This window comes from Mastigoproctus giganteus, chromosome 11 (assembly GCF_048544385.1).
Source record: "Mastigoproctus giganteus isolate SK-2022 chromosome 11, ASM4854438v1, whole genome shotgun sequence".
NCBI lineage: Eukaryota > Metazoa > Arthropoda > Arachnida > Uropygi > Thelyphonidae > Mastigoproctus > Mastigoproctus giganteus.
This window is the reverse complement of record NC_143585.1, coordinates 168,644,515-168,660,648: the sequence shown is the minus strand read 5'-3', so window position 1 is coordinate 168,660,648 and position 16,134 is coordinate 168,644,515. Positions and strand designations below refer to the sequence as shown.

Here is a 16,134-nt window from a genome sequence, read left to right as displayed (position 1 = left end):
GGACGATAAACTTTCCTTTTATCGCCAAAAGTTTAAGAAAATTTAGCCTACAAATGATCGCTAGCATATTTTATCGCCATACAATATATATTATTTATATAAATTTATTGGTCATTTTAAATTGAAAATAAGGCTTTTCTATAGGTGTTATTTAAGAATTAAGTGCAGTTAAAAATGGAAGTTATACACTAGGTGTACATTTCCTAGAAATACATACCATTGCAGGTGCCTTAATTTAATTGCCTGTTTTTTTCCAAAATTGGAATTAGGTAGGTACCTACTTAATTCCTTTAACTTAAGTAGCATGTTTTAGGGGAGTAGGGGTAGGATATGCCAATTAGGGAGGTACTTATATATTTATAATCTCCTACAATCACAACATTTTCTTATTTTGAGTTTATTTTTCATCCTTTTGAGTTTGTGAATGCATCATTTCGGTGGAATTTTTGAAATCAGAAAAAGGAAAACTGAAATTGTGCTTTAGTGGACATTTGTTTTATAAAGACAGGCAAAATGAAACAAAAATTCATTGGAAGTGTCAAAATACTGAAAAACCAAATGTGCCGCTCGAGTTACTATGGTAGATAACACCATCGTTAAAACATGGAAGGAGCACAATCATTGTGGAGACGCAGCAGGAGTTGAGGCAGCACAACTTCTTGATACCATTCGAACTTATGCAGAAACAACAAATGAACCCTGGGGCTCACATCTGGTGAGTATGGGCTTGGCACACCCAGGGTCCTGAGCTGGATATCATCATTCTACTCTCGACTCTCTCTCTCTCTCTCTCTCTCTCTCTCTCTCTCAGGATAACTCGGGAACTTTTATTTTTTCCTGGTGCAACATAAGCCTCAGCTTCCTTGCAGCATATGGCTATTAATAATAATAATAATAATAATAATAATATGTCTCATAGTATTATTTCAAATGTTTCGAGAATCTGTAGCCAAGCAGCAGCCCCTAGGCTTCCAAGTGTAAATACAATGAAACGAACGATCCGAAATATAAGAAATCGAAATTTTGATGGCCCAGTTCTTCCAATGCATTGTAGAGACAGTTTTTACAGAAGAATATAAAACATCATGCAATAGAGAATTGTTTCTACAATTTGATTCTGGACCCGAGGACAATCGTATGTTAATTTTCAGTACAAAAATAAATTTGCAGTTGTTAGCGCAAAGTGAACACTGGTATGCCGATGGGACTTTCAAAACTGTTCCCTTACTTTTTTATGAGCTGTATACAATACATGGATTCAAGGACAAAATATCGCTTCCATTAGTTTATGCATTATTGCCTAACAAGTCTGAGGAAATGTATGTATCTCTACTACAGCAGCTGAAAGAATTGGAACCAGCTATGTCCCCACAATCAACTATAGATTTTGAGATGGCAATGATGAATGCTTGCAGAAGAGTTTTTCCTGACGCTTTGCAACGGGGTTGTTTTTTCCACTCTTCACAATGTATTTTTCGTTCCATTCAGAATAATGGACTGAAACAACGTTATGAAACTGATGATAATTTTGCTTTAAATATGTGAATTTTGCCAGCAATTGCATTTGTGCCCACTCCAATTGTGACGGTCATTTTTGAACATTTGTGTGAAAATGGTGTTTTTCCTCCAGGATAGCAAGAAGTTGTTGATTATTTTGAGGATACATGGATTGGATGCCCAACCAGACTACATCTTATGTGGAACATATGCCAGCTTGTTCTTGAAGGATTACCAAGAACGAATAATTCTGTTGAAGGGTGGCATAGAGGATTTGAGGAACAAGTCGCTGCTTATCATCCCAACATTTGGAAATTTATCGATTGCATTAAAAAAGAACAAAGTATTAACGAAATGCGCATTGAACAATATTTAAGTGGAAGTGATCCGGGCAACAAAAAAAAAGAAGTATCGCGATTATGATGAACGAATTAAAAGGCTTGTTAGTGTATACGATGAACGGGGTGATATTGTTGATTTTCTAAGAGGTATAGTGCATAATATTTCTTATTAATAATGTACATACTATGTTGTAAATATTACAGTTTTTTAGTAATTAATTATCCCAACGTGACTGATTCTGAAGATTGCATAAACATTCATTTTGAATTTTTGCAGTGTACTATGACATACATGATGTTATAATTAGTTTAGTTTAAAATTAACCAATTGTTATATTGTTCAAATAATGGATTTTTTACTAATTTTGTGATACATGTAACTATTAAAATACATAATCTACCTATTAAATTGCATATTTCCATACATGTGTTTTTTTTATTTCCGTACTATTCCCTCACAGTTCATAGAATTCCAAAAATATGCTAATCATAGCTTAAGGCAGAAACTTAAATAAAAAATAACTTTTTATGATTTGACCAAACACATCTCATTGCTTCTAGATGGTAAATGTGATAAACTGATGCGGCGGTAAATTGCTGGCGATCAATTGCTGGTGATAAACTTTCCTAGACTCTTATATAGCATCAGCCAAAAAAATAAAAATAAATAAAAGAACATACACCTTGCCCATTTTAACCCATTCATTCACTCCAAATGTTTATCTAGTTCTGCCTTTTATTTATTTAAGTTGCTGACCTCCACTACAACATATGGAAGTTTATTCCAACTATCAACCACCCGCTGGCTAAAGGTGAATTTCCGCACATCTATTCTACAATTGTCTTTCCTCAATTTGAATTTATGCCTCCTCAGGTGAGTAATCTGATCGAGAGGAAGAATCCCATTAACATTCAACTTGCTCAATCCATTCAAGGCCTTATACACCTCTGTAGTCAGGTGGGCGGGAGCAGCAGTGCATAGCACACACTTCTTGATCAGACTGGGTTTCAAGCCCTTGACTACCAAATACGGAGGATGCGGAAAGGTCAGGGAATGACCACAGCATATGGCCTTAGTTGCTAATGCTCCTAAAAACCAAATAACAAACAAACAAACAAACAAACAAACAAACCTCAATTAGATCATTTCGCAGATATTTTACAGGTCACTTACTTTAAAATATTTCTTTTATGTTTCGGCTATTATCCCTTTTTGGCTTTTGGCTTTCCGTGTAACTCATATTTACATCTTTATATTAATGTGCATATATATATATACAGCATATAACTATATAGATATGGGTATATGCTGTATATTCTCAGGAATTCTATTAATAAGCACAATATACTCTCTTGCATACATAACTTTCACATAGTATACCTTCTGCTAATTTTACGACTTCAGCACTGGATGTGTGGCAGTTTGAATGAATTCATGGAGTGAATGGACAGGTGATGTGGAAGTTTTTTTTTTTTTGTCTGATGCTTTATATGCTTCCTTTCTTGCATTGTATGCTGCTACTACTACTCCTAGTAATATTAATAATATTATAATACTTATACTTCAAGTTTGGAGCCATTGTAAGTGTATTATTTGGTTAGTGCTCTTATCTGTCTTTGCCACTACTCTGTTATTAATAGAACATAATTTTTTGAATATTTTTTTTTTTTTAGTTTTAATCCTCGTCAGTTTTACCTTCTATAAATTTTATATATATATATATATATATATATATATATTTTTTTTTTTTTTTTTTAAGATTTATTTCAAGCATATGTAGTAATTTTTATAGATATCATTATTCCATAGGAAAATATGCAATGAAAGACCTGGTACAGAAATTACCAAACAGGATTCCTCAGCATGATTCCAACACTTCAGATGACACAATAGCAGCTGTATTAGCTACTTTGAATGAGGTCATTGTCAAAAATAGTGACTTTGCTCGTTCTTTATTTGAAAATGGAGGGGTTGAAAGGTTATCATACATAACAAAGCAAAAGGGCAAGTTTTCTCCAAGAGTTGTTAAATTTACTTCTCAGGTAAGGATATAGTTTGTGTTGTTTCATGTTATGTGCGCTTGTGCGCACGCACACACATACACTCTTAAAACTGGCACATGTATGGGGTCAGTTTACTGTGTATTGTTTTATGTGTTTATTTCTTATTAAAATTTTATAAATAAACTTTTAATGACTCAAAGTGCTATTATATTTGCATTTAATACTATTTAGAGGAACAATATTTAGGAAATACATATCTCGTGGAACTTAAGCTGTTGGAAGCAACTTTCTAATACGAACCTAACTGATTGAAAGAGTAGCCATATAATAAAGAATGGCAACTTTATAGCAAGTTATCTGTATTTTGTATAGTTCTTATGTGATCTTCTGTATTTTGCATAGTTATGTTTTCCTGTTGTTTTTTCTAAACACAAAAGTCCAAAACACTAAATACCATGTCATGTTACTGGAATAAAAATTTAAATTTTGTGGGTAAATAGTTTTCATAATATCAGTTGACATAACCACATGGCCAGACCGTTCCAAATTGTACCATATTTAAGGTAACTGTTTTTTTTTTTTTTTTGTTTTTTTTTTAAGTAAACCCCAAAGACGAGAGTAAAAACTTAGTACCGTGCTTGGGTTGGAGTTTGAGAAGATGAAAGAAGATATTTGTTGATATTGGACTTGAACTTCTGTAGATTGTAATTTTCAGGAAATATGTATGAAGGAAGGTTGTTCCAGAAAACGGCAGTTGAATGAAATAAACTAGGAAGATGAAAAGTTGGTTATGTGAATTTGAAGTTGGACAGTAAATGGATGTTGGCTGGTGGCTGCACGTGTTCGGACTGTTTTGAAAGAGAGGCGGGAATTATAGAAGCCAATTCAGAAGAACAGTGCCTATGGAAATATCTGTAGAAGAGGCATGCAGCAGAAAGACTACGTCTATGAGACAGCGAGTGGAGAGACTCTGTTAGAGATGAATCATTAATTAACCTAACTGCCATCTTCTGAATGGAATCAAGAAGGCTGAGAGAGGTTTTGGGGACACCAACCCAGATGTGGGAACAATATTCCATGGTAGGGCGGATGTGCGATTTATACAGGGTGAGCAGCTGTTTCGAAGAAAAGTAATGCCGAGAGCGAAAGAGAAAACCAAGTTTTTTAGATGCAGAGGAAGCAATATTTATAATCTGCTTGTGCCAAGAGAGATTAGAAGTCAGGGTAATCCCCAACAGAGATATATCCTTTTGCCTAGAAATCGGAGTGTCACCAAAGATAAGCATAGGAGCAGAAGAATCCTTTTTGCGAGATATAAGACAAAACTGAGTTTTAGAAGGATTGAAATCAACTAAGTTGTCTCTGCCCCACTGGAGAATTACCTGAAGATCTGCATTTAGGGAATTGGTAGCAGATTTTCGAGAAGTTGAAGCTGATTGAGCAGAGCAAGGTTTCTCAAAATGGAAAGTGGAATGCAATGTGCTATCATCGGCAAAACTATGTATAGGATTTCCAGTCAATGGAAGAAGGTCATTAATATATAGAAGAGGAAAAGAGTGGGGGAAAGAACTGAACCTTGGGGGACACCGGCATTAGTGGAGAAGTTAGAAGACAGAGAGCCATCTACCATCACCCTCAGTGAGCTATCAGAGAGAAAATGGGATAACCAATTACAAAAAACAGATGGCAAACCATAAGATGAAATTTGTTTAGAAGATCTTTATGCCAAACACGATCGAAAGCTTTTGAGATATCAAGAGCAACTACCTGTGTTTCACCGAACCTTTCCATTGAATTAGTCCATAAATGGGTAACATAAGTCAGAATATCACCAGTGGATTGACACTGACGGAATCCATACTGGCGATCGTTGATCAGATGGAAGATTTCTAGGTAGTTTGAGTTGGTGGTTAATCGATTTCTCCATTACTTTAGAAAGAGTAGAAGTAATTACAATGGGACAATAATTGGATGGGAGGGGTTTGTCACCCTCTGTAGGAACTGGCTGGATATGAGCAAATTTCCAAGCAGAAGTAAAAACACCTTTGGAATAAGAAAGTGAAAAGAGGCGGCAAAGAACAGGAGTAAGTTCAGGAGCACATTTTCCTTCCAACTCATGTATTAATGATCTTTACCAAGATCATTAATACATGAGTTGGAAGGAAAATGGGATGCTAGCAGGTCAGCTTTATCCTTGGCTGAAGTGACAACAGAACCATCTGGTTTGGACAGAGGTGGGAGCAGAGATGGGCAAAAGTTGCAGCCAATAGTTTTGGCAAGAGACCAGAATGCTCGGCTACCATTAGGGCAAGAAGCAAGTTTTATACTCTTAGCCTGTTCAAACTCTAGTTTGGACTGATTAATAACTGCTTTACAATTGTTGTGAGCTTTGGTGTAGGCAGAAAATGAAGCTGAAGAATTAGAAACAAGCCAATTACGATATGCAACGTTCTTCTCTTGAACAGCCTTAGCACGTTTATTGGAAAACCAAGGTTTAGATAAAGGACAAGATTTTAAAGAGGAGTGTGGGATAAAGGATTCCATTCCTTCAAGAATAATTTCACTGATATGATCTGAGCAAACATTGACATCAGAAGTTTTGAAACAGTAATCCGACCAAGGAAAAGAAATCTCGCAGGTCATCCCATTTTGCATTCTTGTAATGTCAAACAACACGAGGTTGGGAATAGCCATGAGATAAAGGCTTCATTGGAGAAGAGACAATCACCAAGTTGTGATCTGAAGTACCTAAAGGACCTCTCACTTCAACCGTGTACTTAGAAGGGTTGTTTGTGAGAAAAAGATCAAGTGTGTTGGCTGTATGATTAGGATTGTCCAGTATTCTTGTAGATAAATGATCAATCTGTGCAAGGTCATTAGTACAGTAAACCCCCGCTATTCGCGGTATCTGTATTCGCAGTTTCGCGTATTCGCGATCGCCGATTTAATATAAAATGAAACCTAAAAAAATGTGAATTTTAAAGCGCCGTGAATATTTTCTGCCATAAAAAACATGGGCGTGGCTAAAATTATCTTTCCCGGTCAAAACAGCGCTCAGTGGGTGTGGGGAGAGGGGTGAAAAATTGCGAGCGTGGATGATTCTCGGTAATCCTTGTTCAGTATGTGTTAGTCATGGAAGGTTTCGTCGTTTGCTTTTAATTTATATGCTTATAAACTGAATAAATTTATCAATTTATTAATTGATATGCTTACAAAAATGATAAATCTACCGTTTTGCAGTGTAAAACAGACTTTTTCGAGTGTGTTAACGGAAGAAAGTGACGTTATTGTGGACAAGTTCTTTCTAACCCCTACAAAAGTATGGCTACGAATAAAAAGAGAAATGTGAAAATATCAAAGAAGGTGATAACATTAGCGAATAAAATTGAGTTATTAGACAAAATTTCTAATGGTGAAAGTGTCTCCTCAGTGGCAAAACATTATAAAATCAATGAGTCAACGGTACGATCAATCAAGAAATCGGAAGAAAAAATCTGCCGTAGTGTCTGTGAAAACGCGCTAATTGCTTCAAAAATTTGCTCTGTAACTCGTGATGTTAAATTAGAAAAAATGGAAAAAGCTTTAAATCTGTGGATAGAAGACCGAACTCAAAATAAAATTCCGTTAAGTTCACTCATCATTCGCGAAAAGGCAAAACTCCTTAATCAACACTTTAGCGAAACTGGTGATAGCACTGGCGGGATGTTTTTTTTTTGCTAGCAAAGGCGCTGGTTTGAAAGATTTGTTTGAAATTTCTAATAAATATTACGTTTAATATTAAATTGTTTCTTATTTTCATTTCGATGCCATATGCTTGCATTTCACTATGTACTGTCTATGTACATAGTCATATTATGAAGGTACATATAATACATACATAGACAAAATTTTAGACTAGTTTTTCTTATATATTTCATACTTTGGAATGGAACCCCTTTATTACTATGGGAGCCATAACTCAGTATTCGCGTTTTCGGTATTCGCGACATTTCTCAGGAACGTAACCCCCGCGAATAGCGGGGGTTTACTGTAATTGCAAAAGCTTCAGCATCTCGACCAGCTGGGTCAGTGTGACTAGAAAACGGAAGCCAGTTGGAGTTGTGAACTTTAAAATCAAGGAAAATTACCTCACTGTTAGGAAAGTTGGACAAAGAGCTCCAAGTGATTAGTGGAGTCCACATATATAGAGAGATTTTAAGCCAGAGAAGATCAAAGAGGAGATTCCAAATTACCAAGTCTCTGACAGGTAATATCAGAATGGACATACACACAAGTACCACCTTTGAGGCGAAAGGGATCATTCAGTGTAATAATTTGGGCATCTGAGATGAGCAGTAGTTGAATCAACCGATAACCGAGATTCTGTCAGAAAATGTCCATGGGGTTTGGCAGACTGCAAATGGAAATGGGCATCGTTGAGATTAGAATTGAGACCACATATATTTGTGAAATGAATTAGGAAGTGTTTGGGAGGTTTAGATCTTTTTGCAGATAAGCTTGCTCTATTAGTTTGACAATTCATCGTGTATTCAATAGTAAGAAAAAGTGGGTATGACATGCTGTATGAAGTAATGAAATTTTTGGATATCGCGTACACATGGTAAGAATATAACCAGATTCTTGACATAACATGGCCTCGACAATGCCTCCCGCACACACACACTACTCGGACTCCCTCCAGTCACTATCTGGCAGAGTAGAGGTAGAAAGGTTATACACTAGCTGATCTGGAAGCCTCCTAGAGAGTTACCAATAGGTTCAGTCCTGTGTACTAACTAGCGGCCGTCCTGCGAACACCGTTTTAGAGCTGTACCCTCAAAATGTAAGGAATAATGGATCTCGCCACAATGTTCATCATAACCTCAAAAGTCATCAATCATACTGCATGATGGAAGAGATGGGGAAGGGTTGACTGGAACTTAGCTCTATAGACTAAACATGGGTTCCACCACTTCAAGCCTCCAGTAAGCAAAGTGGTGGTATTGCACTGGTTGATGAGAGTCATCTACCACCTGGTACTGCCTGGTAACATAGAGGGGTGGTGTGGGCACCACACCTCGACCCCTGCTTACGTTGGTCCACACCTGTGTGGTCACCCACCATGTACTTGTGCATGGAGGTTATACCCAGGATTACTAACAGTCCCACCATTGTGAAGGTGCAAGTAGAAAATTTGGCTGTCACAGACTGTCCGGACTTCGCCGAAATTGGGTCCACTTGACTTGAGTGTCACCCGAATATCAGTTACATCAGCATTTTTGACTCCCATGTAGCAAGTACAGCTTGTCTAGCATATCAGAGAGAATGTCTGTGACAACCTCAAGGACCAGGATAGATGCAATACAAAATATATCAATGATATGCTAATTACACTTAGAAAACTTTCAAAAGGAAACATTTACCTCTAAGAAAAAGACTGCACTGCTGAGAATACTTTGCTGATCCAGCTGCAAAATAAAACTTCCTGTATATTCTAAAAATGGGAAAAGTAGCAAAAAAAATTTTTTCTTGCAACAGTCTTTTGTAATATAGTATTATAAAAATACACTGCAACATTAATATACCACTATTTCATTTATAATTCAGTTGTGATCATGCCTGCAAAGTTTGGAATCTTTGAGCTACTGCATTCTTGTGTAGAATATTCAGTTGCTGAGTAAACTTTTATAAAGAACAGGACTTTGACGCTCTTTACAAAAGATTTGCAATTTCCCTATACCTTGCCCTGCTATGGATACAATACAAAATATATCAATGATATGCTAATTACACTTAGAAAACTTTCAAAAGGAAACATTTACCTCTAAGAGAAAGACTGAACTGCTGAAAATACTTTGCTGATCCAGCTGCAAAATAAAACATCCTGTATATTCTAAAAATGGGAAAAGTAGCAAAAAAAATTTTTCAAATCCAAAGTGGAAAATAAGGTGACATATGTAAAGTTCCAGCACAAGATAATAGTAACTGATCTCTCATGCACTCACATCTGAGTGGTTAAGCATTAGCATTAGTAGAGGCATACGATGCAAGTAAGCAAGCTTATACAGCATCAGCAAAAAAAAAAAAAAAATGCTCCCACTTCACCCCTCCGTTCATCCCAAATACCTGTCCAGCTCAGCCTTAAATTTATTTAGGCTATCAACTTCCACAACAAAAGATGGAAATCTGTTCCACCAGTCAACTACCCACTGGCTAAAGGCAAACTTCTGCACATCTATCCTACAACTGTCTTCCCTCAATTTGAATTTATGTCCTCTCAGGTAATTATTCTGAGCAAATGGAAGAATCCCATCAGCATTGAGCATGATCAAACCATTCAAGGCTTTATACACCTCAACCACTGTCAGTGTAGTACCACAGAGTTGATACATTACTCTGGGGTTACTGCTTCCCATATGTAGTACTTTACACTTGTCAACGTTAAACTTCATTTGCCACCTCTCAGCCCATCTGCTTAACTTTTCTAGATCCTGTTGCAGCAGCATACTGTCATTATTGTCCTTAACAACCTTGCCAACCTTTTTATCATCTGCAAAATTGGACATAAAGCCTGATATACCATCATCAATATCATTTATAAATACAGAAAACAACAATGGACCCAACACTGAACCCTGAGGGACTCCAATAATAACATTAGTCCATGAAGAGCAGTGTCCATTGATTACCACTCTCTCTGTCTTCTCCAATTCAACCATCCCTTTATACATAGCACCAATTTGTCTCCAATGCCACACTGCCCTAATTTGTTCTGCAGTCTTCCATGTGCAAGTATCAAATGCCTTTCTAAGATCCAAATATATGATATCAAAGTTATTCCCTGCATCCAATTCCTTTGTGACCACATCATAGTATACAATCAAATTGGTCAGACAAGACTTCCCCTTAAGGGGAAGTCCAAGCTATCACTGAAGTGTTGTCTAGATGATCCTGCCTCCATTAATTTCCCTGGAACAGAAGTTAAACTAAGGTCTATAATTACTTATCGCCCTTTGATCCTCCTTTGTGAATTGGGGTCACATTTGCACATCTCCAGTCCATGGGTACCTCCCCTGAGTCCAAGGAAGCTCTCATAATCATGGCTAAGGGTTTGCTTACTTCTTTTGCTGCCTCCTTTAATATAACCAGATAGATCCTATCCACCCCGGGTGCCTCTTTTATGTTTATCTTCAACAATTTCTCCTCCACTTTGCTCTCAGTTATTACAAAATCATCTAGCTCACTGCCAGAGTTTAATTCACCTCTGGCATTCTCCTCCCTGAATAACTCCTCGTGTGTGAATACTAATTTAGTTTGTTAGCCACCTGAGCAGGATCATCAACATTTGAACTATCAATATCCAGTGGACCAATCTGATTCATCCCTTTCCTTCTAGAGTTTATATAGGCAAAGAATTCTTTCCTGTTTTTTTTTTTTTTTTTTTTTTTGCATCCTTTGCCAAAGATTTCTCATAATCTGCCTTTACCTGCCTTAATCTCCTTTGTGACTTGGTTACAGACCAGCTTATATCTATCATAAGCTTCTATGTCACCCATTAATTTATATGTATCCCATCCATTTTTCCTCTCTGCCACATGGCTCATTAGTTGATCTGATATCCATTTATGCCTAAACCTTGAACAATATTTCTTAGTTGGTATGTAAAGCCTAATAGCTTCCAAGATTAATTCTTTGAATGCTTCCCATTTTGAATTTGCTGTTGGTAACATCATCAGATGGTCCCACTGTATGGAATTTAAATACTGTCTCAGACCTCCATAGTCGCCTTTACGAAAGCAAAAACCCTTCCCTTTACCCTGATGGTAGTTATCTCTTTGAGTAAGTTTAATATTAAACAATTGAAAGTCACATTAAGGTTGCAATGAAATTTATAAGAAATTTTGAGATTATATATTCATGTGCATTTTTGCAACACAAATTTGTTCCAACGTGACTGATATATTAGGCAACATAGTGAGTATAATGTGATTTTCGGAATGGCTCATTTGCAATTTTGTCTGCGAGTAATGCCATGTGAATGCAAAACCCAGCATCAAGCTGAATGTAGCAACCTGCGCTGCTGCCCAGGTTGCTACATTCAGTGTGAGCTCCTGAAAACCCCTGAAAAATGTGAGCTCTTGAAAACATGAGTCGGCCAACAATATCACGTGTTATCTTGTGTATACAGCAAATGACAACAGTGTATCTCCAACCAATACAATTATTGGTTGTAATGAAGATTAAAAAATGTTTGACATTTTTTAATCTTCATTACAACCAATAATTGTATTGGTTGGAGATACACTGACATTCATGACATTACATGACATTTTTTAATCTTCAATTAAGATTAAAAAATGTCAAACATCAATTGTGCGATAGCTGTATTTCCCATTTACTGTAGTTGTATTGGTTGGAGATACACTATTGTCATTTGCTGTATACACAAGATAACACGTGATATTGTTGGCTGACTCATTTTTTCAGGAGCTCACATTTTTCTGTTCAAACAGAAATTTGGTGCGGTGTTGATAGCATGAGCAGAGAAGCACATTTCTGGAAGTCACTACCATAAAATAATAAAAACAATTTGCAGTTCCAGGTGGGTTATTGGGCTTTTCTGTGTTAGTGCAATCTAATTATAAATGGTAGTAAACTTGATCTTACTGCATTTGCAATAATACCGATAGATGAATTGTGTGGGTTTTTACATTATTACGGTGAAATGTGTTTCCATTTCAATGAAATTTTTGAATCATATAAAACACATAAATAAATTTTCAGAATCTTCTCTTCATTCCTATTTTTTAAGCTTCGTAAACTTGTCTCACTTGTGCAGTTTGTACGTCCCATGTTCATCATTATCGATTGCTTATCTTTTTTTACTGTTTTAAATTTTACATTCCAATTAAAAAAAAGAAAATGCCAGTGAACACAAATATCAATCAAGCAAACTCATATCTCGTCAAGGTAAAGTGCTATATTTACTGTAATATTTATTTATTTATTAGAAAGTTAAGATGTTTAAACCTTTGTTAGCAATTTTATTAGTTTCTAACTTTTTTAAGTGTTTTACTTACCAGACTGAAAATTTTTTTATTTTTTTGAGTTCTCTAGCCCATCTCTATTTTTCTCATAAGCCCTGTTGTTTTTAATGCACAAAATACCATAACATGGAGATTTTTAGGAACACATGTACCGCATTATAGCAGAACTGACTGTATTGCTGATTTAGCAGCAATATAATCTGATGTGAGCTATCATGTACACATGACAGATTAAAAAAAAAACGTGTACCCTGTACGCATGAAAGATGTTTTATGTGAAAACCTCTTTTGATGAAAATTAGAACCATTTTAAAATCGAATGTGTATACCTTGCATCTCCCGATGTTGCTGTCGCTTGCATCCTTGTGTATAATTAGCTGTAGGGGATCACTGAAGAACAACACTTTTTAATTTTATTCCGGCAATATCAAAGTTAAATGGCTTTGTCTACCCAGAAATTCCATTGCATTTACCAAAGTTGGATTTTGTGACAGGGAGGCTGATTTCTCCTGATTTACCATTCATGCTGATAAGGCACCTGAGACACGCATACAGACAATATGGCATTCTGGCTCAAGTGATCAATGTGCCTTTTTAGTCAACATGATGGTCGATCACTTGTCAAAGGAGATTGACAATGAACATCGTATAAACATGCATATAAAATGTTTGGGTTAGTAAGAAAGTGAGTGGTTAAAGCTTGGCTTCAATATTTGGTCGACATGCTCTCTATCAATTGTATTGTAAGAAACCCATCTTACAAGTCTAGAAAAATAATAAATTTTGTCTTTGAAATTAATTATTTTAAACAGATAGGGTTAGGCTAATTGCTTGAGCATAAAGTTTCCACAGGTGTTTGTTTGAAGTAGAACTCTGATTAGCACTGTCATTGGGAGCAGTTCGGAGTGATAACTGAACAATTGAAGTGTGTCAATGGGAGACTGGTCTGTTTACCTAAAATTTTAGTAGTTCGGCACTCAGGTAAGGGCCGAAAAGGATAAGTTGGGAAAGGAAAAAAGGCACTAAATGGTTGTCTTAGAATAAATCATGGTTTGGTAAAGACAAAAGGATGGATAGTTTAGAATTGACTGCAAAGGGAAAACACCTGCCAGAAATTGTCTGTACTTCAGAGTAATGGAAGATAATTTAAGCTTAGGGTAGGTACAAAGTGACCTACCCTAAGCTTAAGTGAGATGCATTTTAAAACTGAAGGTGGCTAGGTCTGGAAAAGAGCATAGCGAAAAGGGATTAAGAGGAGTAACTGCCACGGAAAAGTCACCGAAGAAGGCAGCTCCGAAAACAACATATGTACTTCTGGGGAAGGATGGCTTGTCCATACAGGACATGTTTAGGACAAAGGAAGAAGACAAGAGCAAATTAGAATAGAAATGCAGAAAGAGAAATTCATGGTGATTGATCAAGAAAAGGAGGGAGAGGGAGGAACAAAAAGGAGAAATGTGGAAAGGTGAGGAGAAGAGCAATTCAGAGAGAGAGGATGGAAGCGATGTGAAGGGTGAGGGAAAGGTTAAGAAAGAAAATGTTATGAGAAGTTTGGTTTTTTTTTTTTTTTTAGGAGCATTAGCAACTAAAGCCATACTGCTCCGGGGATATGCGGTGGTCATTCCCTGACCTTTCTGCATCCTCTGTATTTGGTGGGCACGGCCTCGAATCCCGGTCTAATCAAGAAGTGTGTGTGCTACGCACTGCTGCTCCTGCCCACCTGTCTACGGAGGCACCTTTATGAGAAGTGCAAGTGCTTAGGTATAAAGTGTGGAGAAGCAATGCTAGTTGCCAGAAAGTGAGAAGAATGTCTAAATGAATGGCCAGAGGAATGTTCCAGAAGCAAGAGCCTTGTTTTATTGAGAGAACCATAACCAGCAAACAAATGCAGTTCATAGCTTATCCGACTTCCCTAAACGAAGGCTCCAAGTGTGACTCCAGAAATGTACGCCTAGCAGACAAGTAAGCCAAGACACTGGAGAACAGCCATGTAGAAGTGTAGGAAAGACCAAAAGCGAAGGATCACCAACTGGAGGAAAGAGAAAGGCAGAGAAAAGTAAGACCCCTAGTATTGATTGTTTAGAAATTGAAGTATGAATAGGACTGATGGACTTAACTGCATCTAGAGATTGCAGTGAGTTAGGTAGCCTTGTAGAAATAACTAACTAAAAATAAAGAAAAATAAAGGTAGAGAAACTGTGTTAATTAGAAAAAGAGTGATGAGAGAGAGAGAGAGAGAGAGAGAATGTGTTATCCTTCTATAATTTAAAAGCATTGTTAGAACTAAGGTTTTCAAATTCTTTGTTTACAGAAAGGAATCCTAGGAAGTGTAGGATTTATGTTCTAGGTTAATATTGATGTGATTAAAATTATGTAAGTATGTGTGTACATGTTTAATTAACTCTTACATTAGGCAAGTGTATGTCCATGGTTTGTAGAGAGATGTCAGAGTACGTGAGGATTGTATGCTCAGGTCTAAAAGAATGTATAAAGGGAATATATATAAGTGCTCATTAAATTATGTACAGCAGTGTATAAAGAGGACAAATGATTATTGGACTAGGAAATTAGGAGCCAACAAGAACAGATAGTATTAGTGTTGGTAGTATAGCCTTTTAAGGTCAGGAAAGTAACATAGATTATGTATATTAACTTACATTATACACTGGTGTTCAAAGAAAGTGCATCACCCCCTTAAAATTGTAATTGTCTTTCGAATAACGTAAGTATATGGCAATATTTCTTACAGATTGCATCAGATAAGATTGACATGCGTAGGTGATGACATAATATTGCATCAGCTGTTACTTTCAGCTATATAAGCATGCTCTGCAAGAGTTGCATTTATTCCTTGCTTGTGTCAAGATGGCGGGTTACGTGCAGTTGATGCCTGGAAGAAAGAGTGCTATTGTTGCTTTAAGTGAGGAAGGATGTTCTGCCCGTCATATTGCTTATAGAGTGTCTTGTAATCAGTTAACAGTGAGCAGATTTCTTTCCAAACACAAGAATACTGGTTCTGCTGATAGGAAAAAAGGAACCGGATGCAAACGAATCTCTATGCCAAAACAGGACCACGTTTTGAATCATTTATGCCTTAAAAACCATAAAGCTTCTTCATCTCCTGTTAACAGGAGAGACTGCTTCTACAGGAATGGGATACACTTAAATAGAAAGGGTGCAAGAATATTTGCTGATGCTATCGAGGCAGTGTTAGGTGGGTCGGGTCGGAAAACTGATAGCTTGGGGGGATACAAGGACTAATAGTT

The 16,134-nt window shown here is 36.6% G+C and overlaps 1 protein-coding gene across 5 annotated transcripts in view; it reads left to right on the top strand.

Annotated features, from left to right (window-relative positions):
* LOC150078563 (catenin delta-2-like) overlaps positions 1-16,134 on the top strand; it is a 666,545-nt gene that overhangs the window by 556,590 nt on the left and 93,821 nt on the right. For all 5 annotated transcript variants that reach the window (XR_016547633.1, XM_090385058.1, XM_090385056.1 and 2 more), the window contains exon 16: positions 3,649-3,881. Coding sequence is in view for 4 of the 5 variants with exons in the window: in XM_090385058.1 (XP_090241184.1) it covers positions 3,649-3,881 (233 nt within the window). In the remaining variant the exon portion in view is untranslated. The remainder of the gene's footprint in view (positions 1-3,648; positions 3,882-16,134) is intronic.